At 45.9% G+C, this 12,195-nt stretch overlaps 2 protein-coding genes across 2 annotated transcripts; one reads left to right on the plus strand and one right to left on the minus strand.

Moving 5' to 3' along the window:
* Positions 1–5,882: 5,882 nt before the first annotated feature.
* LOC109739090 (uncharacterized) lies at positions 5,883–8,907 on the plus strand. The gene is made up of 4 exons (XM_020298173.4): positions 5,883–6,026; positions 6,154–6,696; positions 7,559–7,744; positions 8,282–8,907. The coding sequence occupies exons 2-4, from the start codon at positions 6,184–6,186 to the stop codon at positions 8,561–8,563; spliced, it is 981 nt and encodes a 326-aa protein (XP_020153762.1). The 5' UTR covers positions 5,883–6,026; positions 6,154–6,183; the 3' UTR covers positions 8,564–8,907.
* Positions 8,908–9,925: 1,018 nt separating this feature from the next.
* LOC109739241 (F-box protein At5g07610) lies at positions 9,926–11,709 on the minus strand. The gene is made up of 2 exons (XM_020298330.4): positions 11,528–11,709; positions 9,926–11,424 (listed from the first exon to the last, which is right to left on the minus strand). Exon 2 carries the CDS (start codon positions 11,396–11,398, stop codon positions 10,223–10,225), a length of 1,176 nt encoding a protein of 391 aa, XP_020153919.1. The 5' UTR covers positions 11,399–11,424; positions 11,528–11,709; the 3' UTR covers positions 9,926–10,222.
* Positions 11,710–12,195: the final 486 nt, after the last annotated feature.

The following is a 12,195-nucleotide window of genomic DNA, read 5'->3' on the forward strand; positions in this document are numbered from 1 at the left end:
TGGTTCCTACATATTCTACGAAGATCTTTATCGGTCAAATCGCATATCAACATACGTTGTTCCCTTTGTCATCGGTATGTTACTTGCCTGAGATTCGATCATCGGTATCTCAATACCTAGTTCAATCTCGTTACCGGCAAGTCTCTTTACTTGTTCCGTAATGCATCATATCGCAACTAACTCATTAGTCACATTGCTTGCAAGGCTTATAGTGATGTGCATTACCGAGAGGGCCTAGAGATACCTCTTTTGAAACACGGAGTGACAAATCCTAATCTCGATCTATGCCAACCCAACAAACACCATCAGAGACACCTGTGGAGCATCTTTATAATCACCCAGTTACGTTGTGACGTTTGATAGCACATTAAGTGTTCCTCCGGTATTCGGGTGTTGCATAATCTCATAGTCATAGGAACATGTATAAGTCATGAAGAAAGCAATAGCAATAAACTAAACGATCATGGTGCTAAGCTAACGGATGGGTCAAGTCAATCACATCATTCTCTAATGATGTGATCTCGTTCATCAAATGACAACACATTGTCCATGGCTAGGAAACTTAACCATCTTTGATTAACGAGCTAGTCAAAGTAGAGGCATACTAGTGACACTCTGTTTGTCTATGTATTCACACATGTATTAAGTTTCCATTTAATACAACTCTAGCATGAATAATGAACATTTATCATGATATAAGGAAATATAAAGGGACATTTACATCTATGCCCTTAACTCGAACCCACTACTCAGTTTTGCCCCTAATTTTTAGGTATGCTCAGTTTTGCCCCTCCGCCGTTAGTTTCACTTATAGAAATGCCCTTCTCTGTCGTTACCGTCTGGTCAAAGGTCTTTGACCGTCCTGAAAAAATAGCAAAAAATATCAAAACAATATGAAATTTGGTGGGATTGAAGATAGTCATGTCCGCAAGGCGCGTGCACATTTTCATGCCGTTCGGACACTCCGGGAGCTCGTGGCAAAGGAAAACATAAATTTTGTACGCATGCGAACAGTAAATTCAAAAAATAGAAAAAAATCAAAAAATTATGAAATTTCGTGGGACTGAAGATATTCAGGTGCGCAAGATGTGTGCACGTTTTTGTTGTGTTTGGACATCGTAGGAGCTCGTGGAGAAAAAACAAATTTTAGCTCAAAAAAACTTTGAAAAAATGCACTATTTTGTTTTTTTTCTCTAGAGCGCCTCGTACGTCATTTGATCACCAAAACTTGCAAGCGCCTTGTGCACTCAAGCCTCTTTGACGCCAAATAAATTCAAATTTTTTTTGAACTTTTTTGCTATTTTTTTGAATTTACTGTTCATAGGCATAAATTATTTTTGTTTTCCTTTGCCTCGAGCTCCCGGAGTGTCCAACCAACACAAAAATGTGCACGCGCCTTGCGGACATGACTATCTTCGATCCCACCAAATTTCATATTTTTTTGATTTTTTCTGCTATTTTTTTCTGGATAGTCAAAGTACTTTGATCGGACGGTAACGGTGCAAAAGGGCATTTCTATAAGTGACACTAACGGCGGAGGGGCAAAACTGAGCATACCTGAAAATTAGGGGCAAAACTGAGTAGTGGGTTCGAGTTAGGGGCAGAACTGGAATTGGCCCAAATATAAATAACAACTTTATTATTGCCTCTAGGGCATATTTCCTTCAAGACTGAGCCGGCACATCATCTTGAGATTGACGAAAAGCCACCATAGACGCCTTTGTAGTCGACGAGAACGTCTGCTCCCGCTGAACGCACATCGTTGTAAGGCCTAGAATAAATCCAGGAAAATACGAGCACATGTGTCAAGTCTAGGACTTGAACTCTGGAGGGCTGGAGATGCCAATTACCAACCATCCAATCACAGGTTGATTCAAGATTTTGATCGAAAATGGACTGATCAACCATAGCTTGACTGGCAGAATGCTAGCAAGTTTCCCGAATCGAATGTGGCATACCCATTCGAATCCTTGAGAAATGCCCACCTGGTGGAAGCACATAGTATTATGGAAAATGTTTTGCCGATGCAAACCAAACTCCTCTGATATCAATAAACTTCAAATTACATACTAACCAAAATAAAGTTTCAACTATAGTGCAATATTCGATTTAAACCAACGGTGTGAAGGTGTTGCGTTCACGTCCTTGCATTGTGAATAATCTTGAACCAAAATTCATATAAGTGATAACCTAAATGACATGAAAATGGCATGGAAGATGAGCATGCGAGAAAAAATAGTTTGAATTGTTGTGCAATATTCAGTTTAACATGACGTTATAAACATGTTCCATTCACGTATTGCATTGCGAATCTTGAACCAAACGCCATCTAAATGATAACCTGGATGGTTTGGAAAATTGCATGAAAGATGAGCACATGATAGTGAGAGCTATACAGGGATTGGAATCCCACACGGTCCATGTGAAAATCATCTAATGATCCACACACCACATATTCCATATGTATTGTTCATATGTTGTAACATTATGTGGATTAGATGGTTTTTACTTACAACTATTCATTACTTCTGGAATATATGTTACATTACTATGCCTACTTTTAAATATTGAATTGCGTAAGTCATACCACAAAAATTATACACATAGGAACCAAAACGGCAAACACATGTTGTAGATTATAGAAGAATTTTAGTTTGGTACGAATTCATGAGAATATTTTTTTACCATCCTTGTGTATGTAGATTTGGAGTGTTTTTATCATCCTTGTGTATGTAGATTTGGAGTTGAAGCTCCATGAGAATATATTCTTATCATCCTTGTGTATGTAGATTTGGAGCTGAAGCTCCATGAGGTGACATACATAATTCGTTTCATATCCATGTTCCCCAATATGTGATCCATCACAATATTTTTAATATTGTCTTTTGCTTCGAGGCAAAATGATAAAGTCTTTGGAGCAAACTAGTTCAAGAACGCGAAGTTAGAAAAAGAGTTACCACTCAAGCGAGGAGCGTGAAACGTGGAAGGCTATCATACCAGTCTACATCAAGCCATACTCATCAATCCGTCAAGCCATTTGACCTCATGTGATGTGTCGCTATTCACACAAGAAAATTGTTCTAGGTAGAGAATTGTGTATCAAAGAGAACTTGAACTGCAAAGTAAATGACTGACTAGTAGAGAGCCCAATAAATTCCGGAATAGAATGAGATATGCCCATTGGAATCTGTACAAATGGAGTCAAAAGTACATATCACTAGAGGAAATGTTTTCTCAATGCAAACTGAACTCCATGCATAATGACTGTCATGGCAATCTATAGTTAACCAGATAAGTTTCAACTACCGTCCAATATAGGGTTTACACCGACAACACAAAACCTTTACATCTACACATGGCATTGCGAGCCTTGAGTTGAACGCCAACTAAGAGATAACCTAAATGACGTGGGAATAACTCAAAACATGACGTAAAGAGCATGAGAGATAAAGTCTTTGGAGCAGACCGGTTCAAGATCATGAAGATAGAAAATAGTTACCACTTTGGAGAGGCACACGATTCATCAATCCATCAAGAAAATTGACCTCACATTTTTTTCACTGTTCACCAGAAGCTTAATCAGCCTTGAAAACACAAGAAAATCCTTCTTGTCGAATAGGATTGTGTATCGAAGGGAGACATGAATCATAAAGTAAGTGATCGACTAGTAGAGAGCCAAAATTTCCCTGCTTGACTGAGATATGCCCATTTGAATTGTACAAATGGAGGCGGAAGTGCACATTACTAGAGGAAATGATTTCTCAAGGCAACCTAAGCTCCACTCATAATGACTACCATTGCATTCTATAGTAAACCAAATAAGTTTCCACTACTGTCCAATATAGGGTTTGCACCGATAGTGCAAAACCTTAATGTATACATATGGCATTGTGAACGTTGAGCCAAGTGCCAACTAAGAGATAAACTCGAGATGTGGAAATGACTCAAAACATGGCGCAAAGAGAATGAGGGATAAAGTCTTTGAAGCAAACTGGTTCAAGATCCTGAAGTTAGAAAATAGTTATCACTAGAGGAACATGAAATGTGGAAGGCTATCCCATGAGTCTACATCGAGCCATATTCATCAATCTGTCCATCAAAGTGACCTCACATTTTTTTAATTATTCACCAGAAGCTCAATCAGCCTTGAAAACACAAGAAAACCGTCTTGTCGAAGAGGATTGCGTATCAAAGAGAGACTTGAATCATAAAGTAAACGATCGACTAGCAGAGAGCCAAAAGGGTTCCCTGATTGAATGAGATATGCCCATTGGAATCGTTCAAATGGAGACGGAAGTGCATATCATTAGAGGAAATGTTTTCTCAACGCAAACCGAACTCCGCCCATAATGACTATAATTGCATTCCATAGTAAACCAAATAAGTTGCCACTACCGTCCAATATAGGGTTTGCACCGACAGTGCAAAACCTTAACGTGTACGCATGGCATTGCGAATATGGAGCCAAATGCCAACTAAGGATAACTTGGATGGTGTGGAAATGTCTCTAACCATGATGCGGAGAGCACGAGAGATAAAGTCTTTGGAGCAAACCGGTTCGAGATCTCGAAGTTTGAGAAATAGTTACCATTCGGGAGAGGAACATGAAACGTGGAAGGCTATCCCAGTAATCTACATCGAGCCATATTCATCAACCCGTCTAGCAAAATGACCTCACATAACGGTGTCACCATTCACTAGAAGCTTAGTCAACCTTGAAACACACAAGAAAATCCTTCTTGTCGAAGAGGATTGTGTATCAAAGAGAAACTAGAATCATAAAGTGAATAATCGACTAGCAGAGATGTATAAGGATTCCTGAATTGAATGGGATATGCCCATTGAAATTCTTACTCATGGAGTCAGAAAGCGCATACCACTAAATGAAATGTTTTCTACGCACAAACCGAAACTCCATTCATAATAGTTGCCATTTCACTCTCTATAGTAAACCAAGTAAGTTTCAACTATCGCCCAATATATTTTTCTTCCACCGACAGTGTGAAAAACCCTTACGTGTACGCTTGGCACAGCGAACGTCGAGCCAAAACGCCAACTAAGAGATAACCTGGATCGACGTGGAAATTTCTCGAAAGACGACGCCGAGAGCACGAGAGAGTTATCCGGGGATAGAGATCCCACCCCATACATGCGAGACTCATCGACGCAAGCGCCACGAACCCTATGCGGTGGGCGTCGTCAGCCACAACATCTGCACCGATCGACTTAGGATGGATGTGTGCACGCTAGCTCATTTGCGTCGCCGAGCCCCAACCTCTGCACCGATCGACGCACACGACTTTAAAATGGACGCGTGCACGGTAGCTCCTTTGTGTCACCGAGCACCAACATCTAGACTGATTGATGCATACAGACACAACTTAAGATGGATGTGTGCACACTAGCGCTTTTGCGTCGCCGAGCACCAACCTCTGCACCATCGATGCACACAGCTTAAGATGGACGCATGGCCGCTAGCTCTTTTGCGTCACCGAGCCCCATCCTCTGCACCGATCGATGCACACGACTTAAGATGGACGCGTGCACGGTAACATTTTTTTAAAGGAGAGTCTGTGGAAAGGGCCTCGCAAAAAAAAGGAAGGGGCGTAGTGTGACCGGAGGCTGGCTGGGTGAGACGCACGCGCGGCCTCGGTCCCGGCGCGGGAGGAGACATACATTCTCTGCGCTGCCGACACTCCAATAAACCATTCACCCCACGGCGCCCGCCGTGAAAGCAAATCGCACCACCACCTACCTACCGGATCCATCCATCACCTGCTCCCCGCACGCGCCACCGCACACCGCCGCCACGCCGCAGAGGATCCCGCGCGCGGAGGTTGGCCCGGCCCTTTCCGGCGCGTTACCGCTCCCGTCCCCCTCTTTTAGTGCTCCCTCCCCTGCCACTGCTCCACTCCACCCCACCCCCACCCCCACCCCCGCTCTGCCTCCTCCGCCGCCCCACCACCACCACCTTCACTCCCCTGCTGCCGCCGCTCGGAGCTCTCCTCTGCCTTCTCCCGCCGCAGGTACGATCCGGCCGGACCGAAGTCCTTTCCCAAAACCCTGCCGCAAAACCGCTCTGCTTCTCGTTTCTTTCCATTTTCGTTCCTTCGGTTTTCTTGATCGCGGGCGCTCGCCGGTGTCTCGTGGCAGGATTCCGGACTTCGGAGGGCGGCGGCGGAGATGATGCACGGCAAGTCGGACTCGGACATCACGAGCCTGGCGGCGTCGTCGCCGCCGCGGTCGCCGAAGCGTGGTGCGGGGGCCGGCGGCGGCGCCTACTACGTGCAGAGCCCGTCGCGGGACTCGGCGCACGACGGCGGGGGCGCCGGCGGGTACAAGTCCTCGTCGATGCAGGCGACGCCGGTCTACAACAGCCCCAACGAGTCCCCCTCGCACCCGTCCTACGGCCGCCACTCCCGGGCCTCCTCCGTCAGCCGCTTCTCCGGCATCCTCCGCGGCGGCAGCGGGCGCAAGGGCGGCGGCGACCTCAAGGCGGTGAACGCCAAGGGGTGGCCCGAGTGCAGCGTCATCGAGGAGGAGGGCTCCTACGAGGGCCTCTCCGGCGGCGACAGCGGCCTCTCCGGCCGCTGCAAGCTCGCGCTCGCCTTCGTCAGCTTCCTCCTGCTCTTCACCGTCGTCTGCCTCATTGTATGGGGCGCCGCCCGCCCCTACGAGCCCGACGTCGTCGTCAAGGTCGTAGCATATCCATATCCACATCCATTCATGCATCCACCCTGCTTGTTTTACTTCCTCACCACACTCTGAACTTAATTTTTTCCTGCTTTGCTTTCATCATATCCAATAGTAGTAAATGATAATATGATATGAATTCAAACATCATTGCTCAAATTTCACTTGTGCCACTCTGGGTAGAATGGATAAGAGGAAACTAAAGACTAAAAAGGATGCATAGTTTGCGATTGAAAGAAATTGGGCAAACAAAATTCGCCGTGGTAGATCCATTCGAGCTTGTTTTATCTAGAATTGGCGCTTGTTCTCTGTGGTTCCTTGTTTTGAAATCAAAGGGTATTTGTTCTTTTTTTACCATTAGTAATGTAAATCCTGTTAGTCTAAGGCAAAGCACCGCTGACTGAAGAAGAGCCAAATCAGCTGAAACAGCTTCTTCGCTGGGCATTTTCCGACCCCCTCTTCAAAAAACCAAACTTCGTTGGACGCTAGTGATAGGCCACTAAATAAATATACTATACAGAGAGAGAAACATAAAACAATGACCACGAGGCAAGATAAATTTTATTTTCTTCGTTGTGCTGTTTATGATGGAGATGTTGTCGGCTGGCACTGCGGTCAGCCCAGCTTGTCGACTGTCTCAGTCACATTTCCAAACCTTCCCCTGTTTACAAGAAAGTTTTACAGTAGTTAAATCACAGTACAATGTACTTTTGTACCACAGTGGTACGGTGAACTTCTGCTGCAGATCTGAATATGCCGGTTCTGTAAAAACTGTTCTAACCTAGAGCTTCGTTTTACTCTGTTTTTGCACAGAGCATAGCCATGGATGACTTCTACTAACCAACATCACTCTGTTTTTGCGCAGAGCATAGCCATGGACAACTTCTATGCCGGAGAGGGCACAGACCACAGTGGGGTTCCAACCAAGATGGTCACGCTCAACTGCTCCCTGAACATGGTGGTGTACAACCCTGCTTCAATGTTCGGAATTCATGTCTCCTCGGGCCCTGTTCGCCTGCTCTATTCGGAGATCGCCATCGGGGTTGGACAGGTATGCCTATCATCAGCATCCCCTGCCCCTTTTTGGTGTCTAGGTAACAGCCTAGAGGTGTTGTCGGTGCTTCTTCTTCGTCGTCGCAACTCATTTGTCCATTTCTGAATAATGGTGCTTCACATCTTACCATGTGGAGTATGTGAACAGCATGGGTGGTGAATAACCGATACCATACCCCCTCTGTAAATAAATATAAGAGCGTTTGGATCACTACTTTTCACCTCCGCATTTCACCACTCAAGTGAATGGTGTGAATTTGTAAATTGTGTTCAAAATACTGAATCCTTGAAACATTTTACAATATGCCGGACACTTTTTGTCCTTCTCGGAGTATCGGATTGAAGGTCATGCAGATTTAAACTAGGAAAGGCGGTAATTTTGAGTCAAGAAAGGGGGAATGCATTGATAGGGATGTGCATTCGGTATAAAGATTAGCAGGATAGTAGGTTCATCAAAATATGTGCTGTATTGGTTTGCCTCACAATCACTGGTAAGTTCAAGAAGCTGATGTTAACATCTCTCCTACGAATGCAGGTTCACAAGTACTACCAACCGAGCAAGAGCCACCGGCTGGTGTCGGCGGTGATCCACGGCGAGAAGGTGCCTCTCTACGGCGCGGGGGGCGGGCTCTTGCTGTCGGGCAACGACGTGACGGTGCCGCTGACGGTGGACTTCGAGCTCGTCTCCCGGGGCTACGTCATCGGCAAGCTGGTGCGGGTGACGCACAAGGTGCACGTGACGTGCCGCATCGCCGTCGACGCCAAGAGGGCGAGGACCAGGATCCCCAAGAAGGCCTGCGCCGTGTACAAGGCCTGAAGGACCGCCGCCGGTTGGCTTCCGGTCCTGTTTCTGCAGGTGAAGCCTGTATTTACTGTTCTGCTGAAGAACAATAAACATGTACTAGCAGTATATATAAGGAACTTGTTTGAGCTTCGGTTTTGTTTATATAAGTTACTCTCTTGTGTGGCGGTGGTTTTGTCTATGAGGAAGTGGTTGTACCTATGTGTGGTGTTAGGGTTTGGTTGGTTACAAGATAGTAGTAATGTATTCATGTTTGCAACTTCGCATGTAGGATTGAGAGAGTAGGATTAGTTTTGTTGCATCATATTTCCGGATAAACTCCCATCATTTTTCAGGAAGTAAAGAGATCCATCCAGGTAGCAAGAGAGCAATATCATTGCCGCATATATTGTTCAATGTGCTCATCAGCGCCTGACCCTAAGATGGATTCTAGGCCTGGTCACCTCACTTGGAGAGGTTGCATCATTCGGCGTTTGTTTCTCGAGCCTTGTGGTTTACTCGTTCCCGAGCTTCCTCGACATTAGGAAAACGGTCCAAACACCCGACCCCGTCATGGAGATGATCGAACGGTCCGAATGCCTATCTAGGAGATGATCGAACAATCTGAATGCCTGTCGTGGAGATGATTGGATCAGCCATATTTTGATTGCTTGCCCAGACGTACCTCGGATTTCTAACGTGTAGAATTCATTCTAGAGTTACACCTGAACTCCCTATCTGCAAAGTCTGTTATTTAATAACCATTGGACCTGAGGCACCAGCACGGACAAGGTCAGGGCGCATGGAGGCTAAAAATTCAGAGTGTTCTACTGTAATTGTCCCAATAAATTATCTGAATATACTGTAGACGCATCTGAAAAGGATGGTACCTACCATCCTGTGTTACATTAAACGACAGTTCAAAGCATCCGAAAAGACATTGCAACCAAGTACAGCAGGAAGTGAATCAGACAATTTTCTAGAACAAATCAACAAAAGTTTAGTTTCAGGCTTAGGTCAAACACTGGACTGAATATGACACGGAGGGAATCAAGCAATTTTATTGATGGAATCAAACTTATGATGCTTTAAACTTCAGAAAAGAATAACTTTGCTTCACTAGTGCTGATCATTTTAACATTGACAGGAGCACAGGATTTTTGTTTTTAAAAGACAGGAGCAAAGGAACATAAACTCCCATGCCCTATTGTTCACCAGTATGTCAATGGTAAGAAAAGATCTTACCACACTGACAAGAGGAGTAGAACATGTATTCCCACCCATGTTTTACTGCACGTAAGATTACATAGTTTGATTGCACAAAAAGTCTCAACATAGAACATAGATAGTACAATCATTGTAAAAGAGGGCATGCGCCAACAGCCTAACACAACAATCTGGAAATCACAAACCTCAATCATGATACAAATTAATGACAGCCCCCACAAAGTTAAACAGTAAATGCTGTTCCAGGATTTGCTGCTGGCAACATACACATAGCTAGTGTCACTAAATTAACTGGAATAGATGGCCACATAAAGTGCAAAAAGAGGTTAGAGAGTACACTCGGCAACAGAAGAGAAGCAACGCAACATCAGAAAGAATTAACCAGATAGCTGCTGATATTACTTGGGCCCTATGATTCGCCATTATCTAAAAGGTCAACAATGGAACAGCAAAATGCGAGCCAGATTATCAGTGCCAATCTGCCAATGCCTCTGAGTACAAGGGAACATAAGGAAGATAGGGCTCCATTGAACCCTGTCCAAGATCATGGATGAAATGCACTTTCCCAGTATCCATTTCATAAGACATCAGTACCTTGTCATGCCCATAAACCAGGAAAATTGTGTTTCGTTGTGGGTGGAGGGCGGCAATATGGTACTCGTGTCCTAGCCGGACATTCTTCACTCCAAATAGATTCAGATACCTGACGCTGTGTTCCAAGACCCACACTTCACTGCCGTAGTCCTCGAGAACCCAGATCGAGAGTTTATAAAGATCGTGCTGATCACTATTTGCCAGATACAAACGCCCTCGAGACAGGTCAATGAACCCGTCATCAACATCTATTATGGGGGCGTCCTCATCGTCCGGCATAGGAATAGCCCTCCAAGTAGTTCCCTCCACATCCACTGCCACCACCGCAGACTCGACGGCGAGCAAATGCAGAAAACCATTGACAAAGACACTTCTAGAATCACTCACTATCCTAGGTAGGAAGTCCCAACCGGTGTCCTTGTGACTCCAGGCCCCGGTTTTGGAGGAGTAGATATCAACCGCTCTGACGAACTCGTAACCATCGTCATCATCGTTGGCATTTGCATCTGCAGCCCCATCCTCCACGAACTGGAACACATGGAAGTGCGAGGAGACGGCCGGGTCGAACCCCAAGCGAGCTGTCTGCATCTTGCTGAAGATGCCGGGCAAGGCGACCCATTTCTCCGTGGCAGGATTGCACACCACGTAATAAAATGCCCCCGCACCAAAGGTCTTGAAGCGGCGGCAGAGGAGTAGGCCGTTGCAGCTGTCCAGAAGGTGGAACTGATGACAGTCAGGCAGGAAGGGGAGCGAAGGGCGGATAGGAGCACGGCCTCCCGCCGAGACATGGGCGAAATTGTCAGTTGAGAAATAGCCAGTGCTGGGGCCGCGGCTCGAGTAGAGGAAGCCAGCGAGGTCCTGGAGATGGTACTGCGGCAGCGCCTTGCGGTGGTCGGGGTGGGAGATGATGCCGCGCCACCGCTTGGAGACGCACTTGAAGCGGCAGAGCGACCTGTACGGCACGCGCGACAGGATCTCGACGAGGAGGTCTTCGGTGAGCTTGTCCGCTGGATTCCGCCGCCTGCTGATGTCCCTGGAGCCGTCCGCCATCGCCGCGGAGAGAAGAGGCGGTCAATCTGCAAACGGGGGTGGAGGAGGAGAGATTGGAGATCCATCGACATCGGTGGGGGGAGCAGCAAGGAAGGAAAAGAGGATCTACGGCGAATGTGGCGTACTTACCAGATGAGAAGCGAACGACGGCGAGGGAGCCCGTTTGAGGTGCTCCCGTCCCCGCCGGCGAGTCTTTGGGTGCGCGGCGGCGGCGGCGGCGGCGTCGAGGCGAGGTGATATTTTTTTTTTTGAGGGATCGAGGCGAGGTGAGGTGTGGCGTAGAACTCGAAGACAGGCGAAGTGAACGAGGAGTGTTGCTGTGTTGGGCTTTTGTCTAGTTTTCAGCCTGCACTTTCAGCCGTTCACCTAAATCACTCCTCGACTTCTCAGATGCTGACAAATGTCGCATTGTTACGTCACTTGTTACAACCTATTCTTTTTTATAGATTTATTATTACTTATTTAAAATGTTTTATCCCTTGACCGTGCGGTTCAACCGTTAGATTTCTCACGGAGTTCTTTAAAACTAGGTCCAGTGTTAATAGGTTTCAACAAACTTTTTTAATAAAAATCAGAAACCGGAAACAAAACTTGGAAAAAAACAGTAAAAAACCAAAATCCAAAAAAGAACACAAGAAGGGGAAAAACGGAAGAAAAAACCCGGAGCCCAGAAGCACGGTTGCGGTTTTCACTTTTCTTAAGGCGCATATTTATTTTTCCTTTTTTTAGGGGGGGGGGGGGGGGGGCATAGAGTGTCCAAAACCTAGGAAAATCAGGCAAAGGCTAGAAAAAAAATC

Source organism: Aegilops tauschii, chromosome 7 (assembly GCF_002575655.3).
Source record: "Aegilops tauschii subsp. strangulata cultivar AL8/78 chromosome 7, Aet v6.0, whole genome shotgun sequence".
NCBI classification, from domain to species: Eukaryota; Viridiplantae; Streptophyta; class Magnoliopsida; order Poales; family Poaceae; genus Aegilops; species Aegilops tauschii.

Coding starts and splice junctions, on each gene's coding strand:
- LOC109739090 (XM_020298173.4), top strand. CDS start 6,184: ATGATGCACGGCAAGTCGGACTCGGACATCACGAGCCTGGCGGCGTCG. Junction 6,697..7,558: donor AGCCCGACGTCGTCGTCAAG/GTCGTAGCATAT, acceptor GTTTTTGCGCAG/AGCATAGCCATGGACAACTT. Junction 7,745..8,281: donor TCGCCATCGGGGTTGGACAG/GTATGCCTATCA, acceptor CTACGAATGCAG/GTTCACAAGTACTACCAACC.
- LOC109739241 (XM_020298330.4), bottom strand. CDS start 11,398: ATGGCGGACGGCTCCAGGGACATCAGCAGGCGGCGGAATCCAGCGGAC.